We start from the raw sequence: 19,511 nt of genomic DNA, 5'->3' as shown, positions 1-19,511 counted from the left end.
AGATGGTGAAAAAGAAAGTCAGAGCAGAGTCTTTGAGTAGTGGAGCTAAATACAAACCAGTTACTGATGCCAGATGTGATACTTTTTGAGTAATGATTACAGACCTATTGCCCCGAAATAATTTGTAAAGAAGTTGAAAGTGAAGCATTATCATCACAACGTTCTTACATTCATCTAACGTCTGTATAAGGTGGAGTGTTGGATTTTAATCAATGCTGGATAGCTGAAAGCATAATAATGCATCGTATTGTTATTTATTTGGTTCGTCTGGTGTCCTCCTGTATAACCTCAACCCTGTAATGCATAATTAAGTCATATAAATGTTTTCCTTTGCGGACAACCTAAGCTATCGGCTTGTTTACGCTGCAGGGATGTCACATTCATGTACACATTGTTATAAGACCTTAAAGTTAAAAAGAAAACCTAGACGGAAACACAGAGAACATTCATTTTCAAGCTTCAGAAAAAAGTTCTCCCAAGTTTTAGGAACCAGTGGGAAAACATTCCTTAACTAAAACAAATCAGAAACTACTGACATATTTCACAAAAAAGTCCTGACGTTTTCCATTTGTTTTTCTACAAATGTGAGCTTTGATCAGATGAGATTGTACAGATCTGCACAGAGGGCCACATCTCCCTCATTACACATCCAGGACTGACTGCCCTGTTTTTTAGTTAAACTTAATTTGTTCATTATTTGAATCACAGGACTAATGTGCTCAAATATTCACATACTTGGAACAGGTCTTTGTACACCCTGTCAACACATCTGCCAATAACAAGTAGTGCTATGAGGCCACCATAACTTTCTTGGCGAATGTAAACAACAGTTCAGATAATCCCCAATTTCCCATCATAAACACATCAAGGTATAATGTCTTTAGCTGTGATACTGTTGAAGGGTGGCAGTAGAAAAACAAAGTGCCTCCACCATCCCAGTCGGCCCAGGGCGCTGTTGGGTGTGTCCGGGCGAGGAGAGCCCGGCGGGGTTCAGTGTAACGAGGGACACGACCTCCACACATGTCATATATTGATGCAGTCTTATTGCTTAGTCTGGTCAGGGCCATAGGTTATTAGAAAGGCATGCAGAGGCAGTCTGGGACACCAGCGGCAGGAATGTTGATGAAAGGAGGTGAATCCAAGTTCATATTTATCTCAGAGTCTCTCTTATAATCTCCATGTATCACTCTTTTGGTCCCATGTTAAGTGTTGTTGTTGTGAGTGAATAAGGTTTATAAAATAATGTTCCTAATGCATGCCTTTTAGTAATCTGCCATATCATTGGCTGACATAAAGCACTGTGTTTGCCCCATCCTGATTTAACATCTTAAACTCAGCTACTCCAGCGTTTGTTTTTCAGAGGCTGTAACAGGCTCAGTTTTAAAGCTACATTCCTAGTATCTTATGAAACTACATAAGATGTCTATTAGCGCCAACTATGTGCTGCTAGCTTTGTCGGGAATGCGGCTAAATAACGCTCCTGAGTTATGATGATCTTCAGTTAGGGCAAAACACACTTGAAAAGCCAATTTCGCAGGGGCCCTCAACCTCTCACCTCAAGTTATCTTGATGAAAATATCTGAGTCTTCACTTTACAGACATGTTATGATAATTACCAAGGGCACTCAAATGTATAATAAGGGGGCTTTTGGGGAAGTGATCTCCTTACAATTGCTAAAAAATTATCTCAAAATGTCAAGTTTTTGAATCAGGTGACAGCATGGGTTTTTCTAAGGTGGTCCGTAAGTTCATAAATCCTAAATGTAGTATTTTAGAAGAATTGTTGACACATTTTTTCCATGTAAAACATGTTTACAAAATCTGTGTAGCTCAAGGAATCAACCCAATAATTGTAGTAATAATTGATATCCATCATATACTTCCATCATAATGTTCTAAGCCCTTGTAAACTTTCAACATTTAACCAAAAAACTATAATTATTACATATTTATAACCTGAAAATGAAACGAAAAGCTTTCAGATAATCTACTGTTGACCTGCTATCTCCCCCTAGAGATCCCCCCCCCCCCCCCCCCCCCCCCCCCCCCCCCCCCCCCCCCTTAAAATGGGTCTGTGATTGAGGGAACAGCTGTGCAATGTTTACAGGGATATGGAGATGTATGTCCACAGCATCTGCTGAATAAGACCTTAAGAGGAAACACAAGCTTCTCTCCGTCCTACATGTACACACCCGCCGTGTTGTTAACACTACCTCGAGGGTGTTGTGGGGAGGAACTGCAGCTGAGATGATGACAGATAAAGTAATGGTTGAACTCTTTATCGTGGAGATGTTGTGTGTATGCATTTAAGAAAAGTCTGTGTGTCCTCTTTCATCGCTGTTAAGAAGAAGATCTGCCATGTCATACTCAGCTCTGTTTTTTCGCAACATACTAAAATACAAAATAGTTAGAAGACAGGGAATTTGGCGTTGGCGGTTGTTTGCACCGAATGAGAGCTGTTAGAGGATAAGGTTTTGTTTCATACAGTTTTTTATACTTATTCTCAACAAAGGATGTTACCAGGAAAGCAGAACTGGTAGTTGACTGTGTCTAAGTGTCAAAGTGTTCTTGGGGAAGATACTTGACCCCAAATAATTCCTGTACGCATGTTGACAAAATCGAAGTGTATGTAAGTTGCTTTGGATAAAAGTGTCTATTAAATGACATTTAATGTAATGTAATTTGTACTAATCAGAAACCTGAGGGGCTGAAAAATGAAAACGGCCTAAAAATGCAGTTCCTTGATTGGCCAGATGAGGCACGCTCAATAAGAGTCAATCCTTATTGACTTTACATCAGAAATGAACATTTTCACAGTCTGGTACAGATCTTTTGAGCTATGTTCCCTCTTCATAACTAGCAAAACTCTGCTAATACATTAGCTTCAAATACGCCAGAAAATAGAAAATAAATGTAAACGTGACTGCAGCTAGCCATTAGTTAATTATTTGAATCGTTGGACTAATTGTAGAAGGTCCGCAAGTATCCTGCAGGTACATTAGCTTCAAATTAGCCAAACATTTTAAGAGATACACACAAAAAAGGGAACCGAAAGAGAAAGCGATGAAGCCGTATGTGACAGTAAGTTCTCTGATCTGACCTTGGCACGCTCCGCTGCGGATGTTGGGGATGAAGCCCCTCCTGCAGGGGTGTGGCTGGGCGGGGCACTGCTCGCAGGGGTGGCCCCAGGCTCGACCAATGGTGGCGCAGCAGAGGGTTTTGGTGCAGACGATCCCGCTGAGCTGGCCCTGGCACATCTGGTTGTTCACCTGGGTGAAACATGGCCCCGTCCTGTAGTCTGCGGAGAGAAGAACCCTCGGTTAGCTGGTGACTGCTTCAACATTTGATTGATTAAATGATAAAACGGTGATTCATTTCCTTAGAGAACATCTGGCGCAGAATAAAATGAAACCAGATTTTTGGTGCATAGTTGAGAATTGTCCTTCTTTATGTGGAAGGCATATTTCCTGTCATATCGTACTAACTGAGGCAGTGCTTTCGGCCTCATTTTCACAACAAAGGGAGGAATGGAGGAGTATTTCATATGAATCAGTGGACATTAAAACACATCCTGACAGTTTGATTGTTCCAAGTGAATCAACAATGGACTCACAAAGAGGAGTGTTTCTAAGTAGCAGGTTTAATCAGGACTTGAAAAGTACAATATGGGAGTTAGTAGCAACATGTCAGAGAATGTGATTTCAGGCTTTTTATTATTAAACCTGCTAAAAATAGACTGCAAAACAAATCCAGATTGTTTCTTCCCGGAGGAATTTAGCAACAGGGTTTGAATGACTGCTATAGTTAATAAGTACCTCAAGCATGTTCCAGTACTTTAATTAGGAGTTAAACAGTGGTTGTTTCTATTTTCATGGATATGAGCAACAAAAAAGAAAGTAAATCCCCCCAAGACAAATATTCAAATGTGGAAGAAGGACTCAGATTTTTGAGTTAAGTAAAAGTAGAATGACTTTGGTTTTAAAATACTCAAATACAAAATAACGTCAAGTCAAAGAATGTCAAAAAATCTCTGGAAAATGTGTAAAAAATGTCCAAAAATATGGCTTCAAAAGAAAAGAAAAAAACTCTTTGGAATACAAGTTTTAAGAAAATTAGGAAAATGTGGTAAAATATATTTCAGTTTAAAACTAAAAAGCTCTTATCACTGAATGATATCCTTATAGAATATTATATCATTTAATTTGTATATCTTACAAACACATCGATCCTTACTTCGTCAATGTGGAGCCAATTTTAGATCCTTATTAAAATAATGCTATATAACACACTACAGTAAACACGGCCCTCTTTAAGTACATTGCACCACTGCAAATATTCACTCTAGAAATAAACATATGAACACATCTGTATGCCATCTTCAGGACAAAGCACAAACAAATAAGACATCACAGGACATATGTTAACAATAACACAAGAGCACACATGTCTCAAGGAAGAACTTGCAGATCCTATCTCTTGGGGAAGGATGGCAACAAGGAGACAGAGTCATTCAGAGAACAAAAAGTCTTTAGTGGTCATCTTGCAGTTTGCCAGTTGCATAATCTCGTTAAAAGCACTTCACAATGACGTCATGCTGAAACCACTTCAGCAATACGACGTTTCAGTCATAATACAGGCTAAGAATGACGGCTTCCTTTGTGGCAGAAACTCTTATTACAGTAGGTTCTCTGCAGTGGCGCCAAACTGAATATAGCCCTTATTAAAACAGTAGATTGTTAGATTGTCACATAGGAGATGAAAGACAAAGTGCTCGGTTGACTAGCCAAGGCTGTGACAGCGATATGCTCAGCTCTGATGGACAAAAACGGGGAGGGAAAGATAGGAATCAGCGCTGGTGTCTGCTGGGAGTCCTTCTTCAGACTTATTGGTTCCTTGTGCTACATGAAAGGGGATCGCAAAGAGTTTGAGACGCTGAGAAAAAAGAGACAGCGAGCGCAGAGTAAAGTAGGTCAAAGTGAGCATGCAGAGTGCAGGTTGGAGCTCCTCCATCTGTCTTCAGTTCTCTCTGCTGCTCCAGGTCTTCCTGTCTGTCTGAATCTCACCTAGCAGACGCTTTTTGATCTTCCATCAGCGGCGTGCAGCTGATAGGCACTCTGCAGCGGCCATTTGTACTCTACTAAAAACATTTCTGCATTCAAACCTTCACACATATCTTCAGAAGCAAAACACTTGCTGTTTTCACTGCTACAAGTTAATACTAGACTTATACTTTAAAGAAAAGACTGCTGCTAAGATGTTGCATGTTCAGCATAAAAAGAACCCAACCAACTATGCTGTAGTCCATCTATTACCCTATTCTGGACACTCCTTCAGCCTACAGGGTTATACTGTATATAGAAATACATGCACATATTTATAGTTTAAAGTTTCTTTTACCTAAAACAAATGTGAACTGTAGCACGTATCAAGCATCGATTGACAATAGGTAAATAGTGCATCTGTTGGGGACTATTTTCAGCAAAAACTCAACATCACTTTGAAGCTTTAGTGAGCCGAGAAACATGAGGGTGTTTTTACAATAACTTAATAAGATGTATAAAACTTTGGTTACAAACTTGTTTCAAAGTCTTTTGCTTTGGTATTTTGTTTTCTTGGAATCCATCAAAACACTCTATGGAGTATTCGATCAAATAATACGACCGAAAACTGTTCAAATATGCAGAAAGGATGAATCATTGTCAATACACCTTTGTTGCTAGGGTCAGTGTTTAGAAAATTGTCTAAAAGCAAGAAGCTAAATAAAGCTGTGGTTACAACGTGTTGGTCAAATCAATTGTTGTGCATTTGTTGACATAATGTGAAATGATTGCCATCCCAACAGTAACCAACATATAAGACTATTTTTTTAAACATCTGCAATCAGTCTTGTTTTGGGAGTACTTCATTAAATAAAAAGGAAATCCAAAGAAGGACAAAAACGGAATGGCGCTTCCAACCCTCTGTCTTTGTTTTTTAAGAAAACAGTGTCTCCTCTTAGAGGAAATTAGACTCTCCCACATTGATCATCTGTCTGGAGAACAACAGTGTATATACATGTGCACAAAATAATGTACCGTACAAATCAAAGTTTGCAGGCTTCTGTGCTTATGTTTTGTTTGGTATCTGTATTTAAAGCATGTGAAGTCAGCGGACATGTGTTAGCCCTGACTCGGGCAGGTTAGGACAAGGGAGCGATCCAACTTCCTGATTCGGCCCTGCTGACAACATTCGGAAGTAATTTAGTCTACTTAGTGCACAAATTGCTCGATAGGTCCTCTCCTCTGTCCTCCATCCAGCTTTAAATCAGCCGCTGTCTTTCATCCAGACGTCTCCAGTTTCACTCTCAACCAGCAGAATGAATAAAGCCATTTTCCTCTGATAATGAGAACTGGTCGTCCTTCTCTTAGACTTAATGGAGTCTTCCGATTCTTCCAAGTTTATTATACTTTTATTTCACAAATTCAAGCACTTAGTAATTTTTTTCCAGGAATGGCTGCCAGATGTAACCAAGCCCCATGTTTGCTTAAAGCGCTCGTAACCTTTCACCCACATCAGTCCTCACAGATTACCCAGACAGACACATCAGACGCCGTTACCCGGATCTGACCCCTCGTGTATTTTTTGGAGGGAATCCAACCAAATCATAATCTAATATCGCGTGTTAACACATCAAAGGCTGTGACACTTTGGTCAGACGAAAGTTGGATTAAAGGACGATAGAATACTGTTAGTGAGAAAGTATTTAATCCTGTCTGGAACGTTAAGGCTTCTGGGAAAACTTTTCTTGAATCCAGCTGTGGGATCGGAGAGATGGGACGGGAGCAGTGACCTGAGGACTTCCACGGAAATAAATAGCCTGAGAGACGAGGAAAAGTCTTATTTCACATTCATTAATAACTGCTGATGTACTTGTGAAACTCCCAAGAGACGTCTCGGTAGATAAGAAGCTTGAAATGAAGTTATTATCATTCATACATACTTTCCTATGACAGGAGGCCAACAGGACAAATGAATTAGGAGAAATATATATATACACTTGCCTCTGGGTGTGTGTGTGCGTGTGCGTGCGTGTGCGTGTGCGTGTGCGTGCGTGTGCGTGTGCGTGTGTGTGCGTGTGTGTGTGTGTGTGTGTGTGTGTGTTTAAACCGGATGTCCTCTCTAGACTTTATACAGCTGGACGATTTACTCCGAGCCTAAATGTCATGCTGTTACTCACCTGTTCAGGAATAGCGCCGCTTTCTAATTATCCTCCGTGTGCATGTGTGTGTGCGTGTGCGTGTGTGTGTGTGTGTGTGTGTGGACTGAGCGCATGTCTGGCGGCTCTTGTGGAATATCTGATCGCATCGCATTGTTTGTGTCCTTGGATATAAAAAAATGAAATGTGTGGGCTTGTTTGTTTGTGTGAGTGTGTGTGTGTATGTGTGTGTGTGGGATGTTTATACTCATTACATCTAACCACAGCGGCCTCTGTTAGTCTTATCTGTGCCATTATCAACAAGCTTGAAACCACGCTTTTCTTTTATCCCTTATCGTTCCTCGAGGATTCTGCTCCTTTCATTTCACAAACACCAAAAGCAGTCACTCAAACGTGACTAAATGTTTCTCACACACACACACACACACACACACACACACACACACACACACACACACACACACACACACACACACACACACACACACACACACACACACACACACACACACACACACACACACACACACACACACACACACACACACACACACACACACACACACACACACACACACACACACACACACACACACACACACACACACACAGGGAATAACAACTGTGGGAGAATGGAAATTAGAGAGATAAGCCCTCAGCTATCTTCCCAGATCCAAGAGTCTGCAGCCTGTTGCTAACTGTGTGTGACGGTAACTCTGCTGTACAGAGTGGAGTAGACTACATGGAGAAATCGACACAAAAAAACATATACAAAATAATTATTATGTGGCAGAATAAAATCTGAAAAAAAAGCAGGAACATTTCATATTTCAGAAGCTTGTGTTTTGCATCATTTGTCACAATAGTTCCCCCTTATTTTTCTGTCAATACACCTAGACTTGAATTGTTAACATCCCCCTTAGGAATAATCCATATTTCACACATTGTATTGTAAAATCTATTTTGACTTCTTCAGCTACTCTCGCTGTTTTGGGAAACTTGCCATCACAATGCAGTGGAACAATGGCGCAGACTCAGACTCACATTCAGGCTCCAGACTCCATCAACAACTACCACTCATGGGACATGTTCCTTATTCAGAGGAGGGGGGGGGAGTCTTTGTAGTGCTTTCTTAACTGCAGTGAGAGTAATTTGGCTCATTTTTCAAATGATCAAAAGACCGCCTTCATCACCATCCTGCGCGGCTGCTCCAGTTTTGATTTGAATAAACCAGAGCCTGGTGAATAAATTCTTCTACTTATTGTTTAGTAGACGGATCATCATAATTTAGCGGCTCGATGAAAAGCAGACACTTAAAGCAGCTAGTAAAATGTGTCGTTCTTAATTACACTTAAAGCATAACACGATGATTTCATCTGGAGCACAAAAGCACATTGCTCATTATGTTGGATGCATTTCCAGACGTTCCAAGCTAGTTTTTAAATTGGTATTTGATCCTTTGGGTTTCATTGTGTGTCTTCCAGCAGAAATTCCTGCATATGGAAAACACACATATGGGGTCTGCATTAAGAGTCAAGCTGCATTAGTATATAATTCATAGACTCGCTGCTAATCTAATTGAGCACGGCTCCAAACTGGCTGAATGAAACTCAGTTGTCAACGGGGGTTTTTTCCACAGAGTGACCTGATCCTGCCCTGGAGTCCCACCCTTCATCCTGTCCAGCCATGTTCTGTCCGCTCTTATCCAGAGTCAACAGAGCAGAAATAGCCCCGCTTCCTACACCTCCAGCTCCTCCAAACGGCCCTGACATCACCGCCTGTTGGAGGGAGAGTTTCTCCTCTGTGATTTCCACTTGATTGTCTCTGGCTGGGATTGGGATTGACCAGAAAAGCCCGTTTACGTCCACTGAGACGGACTGGACTCAGCAGGAAGAGTCAAAGCTCTGCAGACACATGAAGTGTGACCAAGTCATTGTTTCACAGGTCCACAGTCCAGACTTAATGAGTCCTAATGTTTTATTTTCCATATGTTATCGTCAAGTATTCTTTAGTTTATGTACAAAAAACTAAACTTTTTTTGGTTTTACAAGAGCTCAGTCTTTTTCAAACTAGCGCTCAGTAACGTATTTTACACATTTTGGCTTCCCCTCATTGTAGTTTTAGTATTTATATTGTATGTTTGACACTGTTTTCCCTGAAGTTAGTTTAATAATTGAACTCCGGGGAAGGTATCAAGTATTTTCCAAAAGGTTTAAATCGTGATGAAATCATTGGTGTTTAAGTCCAGGTTGAATCTAAAGTCATCATATGTGTGACTCCAAACCTGTGGCGTACACACGAGTAACCCCTTTATCTTTGAGTACATGCAGGTGTACTGATGTTCACAAGACTTTGATTCACACACTTATTGTTGCATATAATACTTAGATAAGATTAAGTGTATGAAGCCATACTAGCATCTCTGAGAAACTGAACTCACATAAAGGTATGCATATAGGAAGCATGCATTAATATACAGAAGCAAGGCGTTGGCATACAGTATAGAAGCTGCAGAATAATGGCACTCATGGTAGAGATGGTTGGATTGTTTTCATTTAGGAGGGATGACTAACTCTATCTCTTGCTAACCAAACTCAATTGCTAACCTCAGGCACACGCTGCACATCCCAGACACGCGAACACGGAGGAGTTTCCCATGAATCCATCACACACTGGTGGACTTTCACTGGCTTCACAATCACAGTTCATCTGCAGTCTTTCACTGAATCATCGTAAATCCACTGACTCACTGACTCAGTTGCACAAACTCTCAAACCGCAATACTCAACAACCCCGAAGCTCACACCAGGGACTCCCATTTAATTCCAAGCCAAAGCTAATATTAAAGAGATACACTGGTGGTCATTAATCACAATTATTGAGTATCCCGCAGGATATTTCTCTCAATTTAATAATGGATATTTTTGTCAGGGCGCTAACAAATGCAAACTGTTTTCTGGCAAACTGAATGACAATCTTTTAAACGTCCTTAGTGACCTATTTGCTTAAGCTGCGCTGACAAATAGCTGATTAAATTCAAATTACTGAGGTCCAACTTTCTCATCCCACGCACACAGTGGCTGGGAACTTTTTAAAGTCTGCTGTCACTAATATGATGTCTTATGAATTATGGAGTCGATTTGATAAATTTAGCTCCGACTCTTCTCCCGCTGAGGGATATTTGGCAGCAGAGAGCTCACACACAAACAAAGATTTATAAGTGTTTCCCCTGTGAATACCTGCAGTCTGTCCGTTCCCTCAGCATGAAGAGTGTGTGTACTCCCCTCTTTGTGTACACAGCTGGGGAGACCATTTTCATTTTCACCCGGTCCCTCCCTTCTTCCTCCCTCTCCTCTCTTTCTGTCTCTGCCTGCCTAGCTTTCTCCAGTCCTCGTCAGGAAATGTCCACACTCGCTCTACAAAGAAAGTCTATTCTGTCAGTCCTGTGGGGATGTCAGGGGAAGGTGGAGGTGGTAGTGGGGGGGGGGTATTTATTGCCAGATGTCTTTAAGGCTCCCTCTGACAAACTTGACTCCCAACATGTTGTATTTTCCAAGAAAACAAGAACCCAGAGCTCCATGGAGTCACACTTTAAGGGATGGAGAATAAGAGGAATGCTAGAACATGACAAATAGGTGAAGAACAAGAAGAAAATTGATGTTTTATACAAGCATTTTTAAGTATATATGTAGGAAAAGGATAGCAGGAAAAAAACTTGAATGAGGTAAGGCATGTAAAATCCTAGGCCTAAAACGTGCCTCTTCTTCAGTGTAACAGCAGGAGGAAGAGGGGGTTAGGACTACGTTATTAATCAATATGTAATCAAAATCACAATATAACCTAGTGCAATATCCAAATACCAGTAAGCCAATTGGTTTGATCTTTGGCAAACACATTTATGATACTTATACGTTTTGTTTAGCGGGATAATCTCCACATATTACAACCCAGTCTCACGCCATTTCGTGTTATAGTCACGAAATTAATTTAATCTATTGATTCGTGTTCACCAACACGATTTTCGCATTTTTTTCGTGTCACACAGAACGATTTTAAAAGCAATGTATTTCTATTGGTAGTATGTTTCGTGCCTGCAACACGTCTTTTTGTCCGGTCGGGTCTTGGAAGACCGGAAGCTGTGTGGTTCATAAACACATTTTGTTACTCAATATCTTACCCTAAGCCTAACCCTATCCCTTTTATTTTAAATTGTATAATGTCTGAGTTTTTTTGCCGTCCGCGAGGAAAAGAAATGGCTCAGAACCTCAGAATACTGAAATCTGTATTTTTTGTCATCTCTTTTTCCTTCTAATTTGTTATTATTTGGTGCAGGCACGAAACATACTACCAATAGAAATACATTGCTTCTAAAATCGTTCTGTGTCAGAATACTGAAATCTGTATTTTTTTAAATCTGTTTTTCCTTCTAATTTGTTATTATTTACATTGCTTTTAAAATCGTTCTGTGTGACACGAAAAAAATGGGAAAATCGTGTTGGTGAACACGAATCAATAGATTAATTTCGTGACTATAACACGAAATGCCGTGAGACTGTGTTGCATATTAACACCACCTTTAGTATACAGTAGGCCTACAGTAGTTGAAAACTAAATGTCATTGGCAGAAGTAAAAAGCTAACGTTATGTTATAAACAAACAGCCAGTTCACATGACTTCACGTCAAAACAGCTAGCTAAAGGTGGCTAATGTTGAGCCTGATGACGTTAAGTAGTTCCATTTAGACACTTGTTAGCAACCACTAAGCTAAAGGTGGCTAATGTTGAGCATGATGACGTTAAGTAGTTCCATTTAGACACTTGTTAGCAACCACTAAGCTAAAGGCGGCTAATGTTGAGCCTGATGACGTTTAGTAGTCTCATTTAGACACTTGTTAGCAACCACTAAGCTAAAGGTGGCTAATGTTGAGCATGATGACGTTAAGTAGTTTCATTTAGACACTTGTTAGCAACCACTAAGCTAAAGGTGGCTAATGTTGAGCATGATGACGTTAAGTAGTCTAATTTAAACACTTGTTAGCAACCGCTAAGCTAAAGACGGCTAATGTACAGAGTGATGACCTTTAGTAGTCTCATTCACTTGAGGTGAACTGAGGTGAACAGATTCAGGTATTTTTCCCATCTGCACTGGGACTGCACCACCTACTTCCAACACCCTACCATCACTTCCCACCACACACATACCTCTGACTTCTGTTCAGAGTTCAGGAGACGGACACCCACCGCCTGTCTGAGCTCTCTGATGAAGTCATCCCGTTGGAGGAGCCTGAACTCTCAGCAGCACTGACTCTGAACGTCTGACTGATAGCTCATGACTGCTCAGCCACATCAAAGCCTTCCTGGTCTGATATCGTCCTACCATTAGTGGGTAGGGAGGCTTGATGACGGAGGGTCGGTTCACTCCCATGCTTGATAAAGGATGTCTAAGTCAAGAAATTCATGGTGGTAGGGCTGCACGATGTTGACATTGCTACATTTTGATATTGCAATATGAAAAATTACTAATTTCCACCAGTTGACGACAGCCAAAGTTGCGTTTTTTTTTCTGTGCTGTTCCTGTTCCTTGCTCATAATCAAGACATATGGTGCTTGAAAACTAGCAGGGCCTGCTTTAGTTTGTAAAACAAATAAATAAATACGAATATTTATTAAGAATGATTGTGATTGGTGGTTGGCTCTGCATGCTTATCCTGATTTTCACTTATACTAGCAACAAAGATCTCAATGAAGACATAAGTCACAATCAATTATGTAATATCATACAGATAAAATCATGGAAATTGAGGCTTTTCAAGTTATCCTTTTCTATCAAACAGCTAACGAAATGTAGGATATTTGAGTTCATTTGTTAATTTTGAGTGCATGTCTTGTGGCATCACATGACAATATCCAGCAGCCTTACACCAGGAGCTTTCTTTTTAACAAACATTACGGTTTTTAATAACCAGTTTTTTACTTTCAAACCAGTATTGGCCTTTTTTTATCATTGATCATCATAATTATATTTCCACCAACAAGTTCATAGCTGAGCAACCGGACAGGGAATGAAAAGCAGCTACATAAGCATAACCCACATGCTCACTTCAGCCATATAAAATAAATATTTAGAGGTGAATTAAATAAGCTCACAGGTAATGCCAGTTATTATCCCTAACTGCAGAGGTATAAGGTCCATTTACTATTGCAGTACAGTAGTAACAGTAGGTCAAAGATACCAGTAAGTTAGTCTGCAAGATCAAAACAATGGACAGTTTAATGGAAAAAATGTGTTCTCTCCTCAAAAGCTGTAGTGGATGTGTAAGTTAGGTCTAGTATCAGCAGGCCTGTATTGTTGCTATACAAACCGAGCTGAGAGGAAGACAGTGGAATATCACAAAGCGCTGTTTTAACACAAAAAGAGGATGATTTCTCACCTCTCTCGCACTGCGGGCCAGTGAAACCGTAGACACAGGCGCATCTGTTGGGCCCGATGCAGCGGCCGCCGTTCTGACAGCCGTTCTCACACACAGCTACAGGAGACAGAGGAAAAAATAGTTATTCACATAGAAAAAACACATTTAGCACAACCCTAATGTTTCATAAAACTTCAAATGAGTCTTGTATCGTATTCTATATCAGTATAACCAACATGTGTGAGGATTCTCATTGTTGACATTAATTCTTTAACTAATGAACTTCATGCTCTATTTAAATGTTCTTACCCAGAAATCAAGCCTTAAAGAACTACACAGGACTTATCAGTGACCTCCACAAAGGAGTTCATGTTTTCAGGTTGGAAAGTTTGTCAGTTAGCCAAATTACGGAAAAAACTGCATGACAGATTTTCCCTAAAGCTTAGTGAGAGGGTGAAGGATGTTCCAAGAAAGAACCGACTATAATTTGGATCAGATACTCTAAATAAATGATGTTAACATTGGGAGTTGGGCATTTGGCAAAAGTGAATGTTTGTTCTCTTAGACAATCTTCTAGTTTAACTATGGAATTGGCAAAGACACCTCAAAGTTCTTAGTTTATGGTGTCTCTGATTGGTCATGCTGTAAGTAAAGGTTTGACCAATAGTCTTTATATATTGTCCTATTGCTATATAAACTGCATACTTGTAAATATACAGACAGAAATACTGTATGTATAGTATGTAGACTAAGAGTAAGTCTCTCAAAGTGGTGACAATTCGCAGAATCTCCATTTTTTATCTGAAGACATTTGGTCTTTGCTCTGACACAGTTCAAATACCCCCCCATGCACCAAGGTGTGCTGACGGTGCAGATTTGACTCACGCTGTCCACAGTGGTTTCCTGTGTATCCCTTTGTGCAGGAGCACGAGTCCTCTGCACAGCTGCCTCCATTCATACACCTGACGTTACAGGACTGAACTGTGGGGGGGGGGAGGAAAGACAGACAGACAGGTGTGAACAGATGCACTTCAACAATGATATGTCAAATAACAAGAGCTGCAATATAATCACAAAATACACAAGAATGGAAACTTTAAATATCTGCTGAGAGCAAGTGACTACATTAATAAAAGGTTTTCATTCCAAAGCTATTTACTGGTTTTCTCAAACAAACATGACTTTTAGGAATGGGACAACTCACTGATGGTTGGATTGCTTCATCTTCATTTCTACCCAATCAGAACACAGCATTTAGACTTGTTTCCAAACACCAGTGAGTTCAATTACCACGGTCACTTAAACACATTAAGAGGATTTTTCCACTCCAGTTGGGTTTGCACAACACTGGTATTTCTTCAGCAGCTTTAGATGAACAGACAAGGCTCTAAAGGCCCCCAGGCCACAAAAACCAAAGCTTATCAAGCAGACCGGGGGGAGGGAATAAGTCGAGCCAGCTGTACGCTACAGTCAGGCAGGAATTTGCTGAGAGGAGAGGGAAACTGGGTGAGGGGGGACGTACGGCACAATGGCCAAGAAAAAATCCAAACAGGATGAAAAGAGTAGTGAATATATGAGAAAGAAAGTTGTTTGAATTTGTTTATTTTCCTCCGTTCCGACTTTAACGCCAGATTGTAATGTTTGAGGATTATGGTGGAGCTCATTTGGTTTTTAGACTTTATATTTGATTTGATCATACAGTGTTTTTACGCAGCGCTGCAATGTTTAGAGTTGGTTATTTAACAGTTATATTTGTGTTATGTGAGCATCAGTATGGGTTGAATTATTGCTTATAATAATTCATTTTAAAGAAGGTTTCTTGATGGTTAGAGGGGTTTAATATAGAATAACATATAGACTTAAAATAATACATTTAATGACATTTTTGTTTTAGAAAACTGAGTTGTGCTTTATGTGAGCATTATAGGATGAGTCGAATGTATGCATTTAATAATTTATTTGAATGAAGATTCATTTAAAAATAGGTAGACATTTAGGAAAATGCATTTAATTTATATAAACTTATATATTTAAAGCTAAGAATGTCTTAAATACATTTGAAAAGTATTGGAAATGTAATTGAGGAACCTGAACCTGTAAATTCTGAAATAACTCAACTGTCTTAAAGGAAAGGGATTGAATTGTGCAATGCATCCTCTAATGCTGCGTTCACACCGGAGCTTCGCTCTTATCGCTCGAGTTTCACCGCGGCTGTCAGCTGTGTTTACTCGCATCATTCAAACAAGACGCGCTGACTACAACAAAAATGAACACATTTTACTGTGATTTAATTGTAATACACGTTTCAAAATGATGCCGAAGTAACAACATACTGATACCGGTTAGTAAAAACCATGAATTAATGCTTTGTCAAGTCTGCAGACAGACGGCAGGCGAAAAACCTTTTAAAATGCGTGTTTTCTGAATGGAGATCGGCTAAGCTAACGCAGTATATGCTCCGACCGTCCACACTCACAACAACGGCCTATACAGACATAAATAAACCAGCGACTGTATTCGCCATGACACAGACAGTCTGTGGTTTGTTCTTCTTTCACGTCTGTCTAGTTTCTGAACAGATATGAGGAGCTGTGAGCTCTGTGTGCCAACTCGAGTGTTTGTCGCGGCCCCCTTCAATCGCCTCAATCTCGCAGTGGAATTCGCATCAACCGCTTCATGCTTGCCGTCGGAGTGAATTCGCGTCTGTCCGCGTCTGTCCGCGTCTCTGCATTGACTTGACATGTAATCGCGCCGCCCCCAAACATCGCATCGCGTCCGGTGTGAACGCAGCATAACCCTAACCTAAAAACACAAAGAACTTGACAGAAAGGGTGTAGCTTTAAATAGCTGGTATATATGGTATTGTATATATTGTGGTCCTTTTCTTACAATTGATCTTCTTTGACTGTGTTTATGTATGCACCAAATAAACAAAGGCAAATTCCTCGTATGTGTTAACCTACTTGGCAATAAACCTGTTTCTGAAGGTGATACTGTAAACTAGTTGAGGTATTATAAAGTGCAGCAGGCCGACACGATATTGTGAGAAAGCCAATCTGAAAACCAAGAAGCAGTGGTTTTCAGCAGGGAAACTAATTGTTCTTCCTGTCAGACCGGCAGATTTTTGCTGAGCTCGCCATTTACCAAACCCAAGAGCAGAGGAGAAATTTACTGTACGCTCTTAATGTTTCCCTGCGTCCTCGTTTCGTCTTTCATCCTGGATCAAGAGGATATTTTACTGTCCTTTAGTCTCCCTAGGCTTTCCATTTTCCTTCCTTCCTCCATTATTCCCTCAGCTCCTTTCATGCTCTTCTGTCTATAACTTAATCGCAAGTTCAACATTAATTTCCTCCCTCTCTCCATCCGTCCGTCTGTTTATGTGTCTTTCTCTCTCTTCAACATTGCTGGCATGCAGAGAGGAAATGACTGAGCTTCCTCGTAGCTGAGGTTGTCTAATGAGAATTTCTGACTTTGCACACTCTCCACTATAATCCACCCACTCATTCTGACTGTACCCAAACACACTAAATATGACTTTAGCGAGTCACGATGACTGGATATACTGTAATGTAGTGTTTCACAGACTTTAATTACATGAATCAAAGCACAATAGCATGAATCTTGGAGGTGAAAGCTGTGTATTTGCAGTAAATGTAAGGTATAATTCACTGAAATACATCTGAAGTCTAGAGGGAGTTCCACAAAACTTTCTCATGTGCAACCCTTGGCAGACTCTGTGTACATATTTGGCAGAAAGTACTTTTTGTCTGGATTGTGTCTCATGGCAACATGTGGTGATGAATTAAAGCAAATAGTTTGGGACTCTGGGGCAGGCTGGGTTTATAGGTCAATGTGCTCTCCCTCTCGATTTCCCTGTTATCATTCACCCTCACAGCAGATGGGTCAGGTTTAACTTTCAGATTTCAACCTTACCTTGAAACAGGAGGTTAACGCTATAAAATGTGCAGGAACGAGTCCTAAAAGCTGGAAATTATTGACTATTTTACCAGCTATGGTTCTCTCGTCTTTAAGTCAACAGTTTTTTTTGACTGGTTTCTGGTATGTTGCCTGATATACACGAGGGAGGCGTGTGGCGCAGTGGGGTTAATGCGCTGATCTTCGAATCAGAGGATAGCAAGTTCGAGTCCCACTGCAGTCAGCATGTCGTTGTGTCCCTGGGCAAGACACTTCACCCCAAATTGCTCCTGTGGGGATTGTCCACAGTACTGAGTATGTAAGTCGCTTTGGATAAAAGCGTCTAACAAGTAACATGTAATGTAATATATGATCTATGACATAAAATACCTCACTGGTAAACGTCTGAAGCTTCTATGTGTCTTAAAAACTAAGGTTGCTAACAAGTTCAACTTAGCGGTGGTGATGTGAAGTCATGTGACTGTGCTGTAGTTTTTATAACAAATATAAGCTGAAGACATCCATCCATCCAAATCCCTTGAGCTTGTATCGACCCCATATCTTATTTAATGTATTTAACTAAAAACATTACTTTAATAAAATGAATTACCCTGATCTTTTCCTAAAACCTAAAACATTTGTTTGGTTTCCAAAGTCATTTTGTAACAAAGTATTTGCTTTTCATAACGTTAAATAGAACAGGCACGTGATTAACGGTTACGCGATTAAATCCGCCCCATGCAAATGTGTCATCTTTAACTTAAACGGTTATTTTTAGGGTTTTGAGAATCGTTTGTGTATGATGACGTGTGGTCAAGAACATTAGGGAAAGATTTTGTCTTGGGAGAATTTGCAGTAAGGGTCTTAAAATCACAGAGAATGATAATAATAATAATATATGTTTTTTATATATATGATGTGACTAAGATGAAGAGATGGAAAGATATTGAAGGTACCAGGTGTCATTTGTTTTCTTTTCTGCAACGGAAACTAGGTGGGTGAAGGGGGAGGAGGGGAGTGAAGCAAACAAGCACACTTGGAGACAGAAGGAGATGATCTCACTGGTGAACCTCGCCTCTGCCCCCTCTCCTCATGGCACCTCATCCCCCCACAGGTGGAGAGAGATGGTTTGCTTCAATGACCCGTGCATGGAAAGCTGCACGTGTAGGGCAACAAGGTAGGGGGATGTGCAAGTGTGTGTGTGTGTGTGTGTGTGTGTGTGTGTGTGTCCCAGACGTCAGGCTACAGGAGTTGGGTGTAGCTCTGCAGCACCACAATGCACCTCTGTGCTCGGGTAGTGTCGTCGGTGAGCTGCTAACATCTGGGTGTTTTTTACGAGAGGCTGCGAAACACAGGAAGTCCAGGCTTGTGTGTTGAGTGTGTGTGCGTGTGTGTGTCTGATGGAAAACTGAAGAGCTTTATAGCTGTGTTTTGTCCTGGTTTACACACTCCTCAGGGACCACTGACATGTCAGACTCAGTCTCTGCATGGATGAGCAATGCAGTGAAACAGAAAGCTGTCAAAGGTTGGCTTCCATCCAAAAGAAAATGAATGAATGTAAGTTTCAATCAACTTCCACTGCTATGCGAATGTTAGGATTTTGTTCAAGATGAGCAGTAGGTGGAAAAGTGTTGTAACAGGTTGACATCATTAAAACACTGCCAGTCTGAAGCAAGGGGAAAACAATGTAGAAATAACATAATTGAAATATTTGTGTCTCCATCATTGTAGAATAACTCAGGTTTCAGCGTTCAGCAGGAAAACCCCCAAAGGCAAATTGGGTAAACTGTCCAAACAAGTCCTACGCTGAACACTAATAGTCAAACCAAAAAGGTAAACCCTAAACAGAACCCTAACCTTTCAATTAATGCCGGCTCAAACAAACACGCGGTGGAGTGGAAACACGCATAAAAGCTAAGATTTATTTCCATTCTATGAAACTCACAATCCACTCACTTAGTCCCTCACACACATTATTCATTTTCTGGGTAA

At 40.5% G+C, this 19,511-nt stretch overlaps 2 protein-coding genes across 2 annotated transcripts in view; one reads left to right on the top strand and one right to left on the bottom strand.

Moving 5' to 3' along the window:
- LOC117496148 (NLR family CARD domain-containing protein 3-like) overlaps positions 1-19,511 on the top strand; it is a gene marked incomplete at its 3' end in the record, with an annotated part of 682,747 nt that overhangs the window by 529,697 nt on the left and 133,539 nt on the right. The gene's annotated exons all lie outside the window — the stretch shown is intronic.
- The window catches only part of fbn2b (fibrillin 2b), a 109,264-nt gene that overhangs the window by 64,432 nt on the left and 25,321 nt on the right, over positions 1-19,511 (bottom strand). The window contains 3 exon segments of the mRNA XM_034147073.1: positions 3,101-3,298; positions 13,626-13,721; positions 14,490-14,585. Coding sequence (XP_034002964.1) covers positions 3,101-3,298; positions 13,626-13,721; positions 14,490-14,585 — 390 coding nt within the window.

The sequence above is a fragment of the Trematomus bernacchii genome, unplaced genomic scaffold (assembly GCF_902827165.1).
Source record: "Trematomus bernacchii unplaced genomic scaffold, fTreBer1.1, whole genome shotgun sequence".
NCBI lineage: Eukaryota > Metazoa > Chordata > Actinopteri > Perciformes > Nototheniidae > Trematomus > Trematomus bernacchii.
This window is presented reverse-complemented; position numbering and strand designations above follow the sequence as displayed.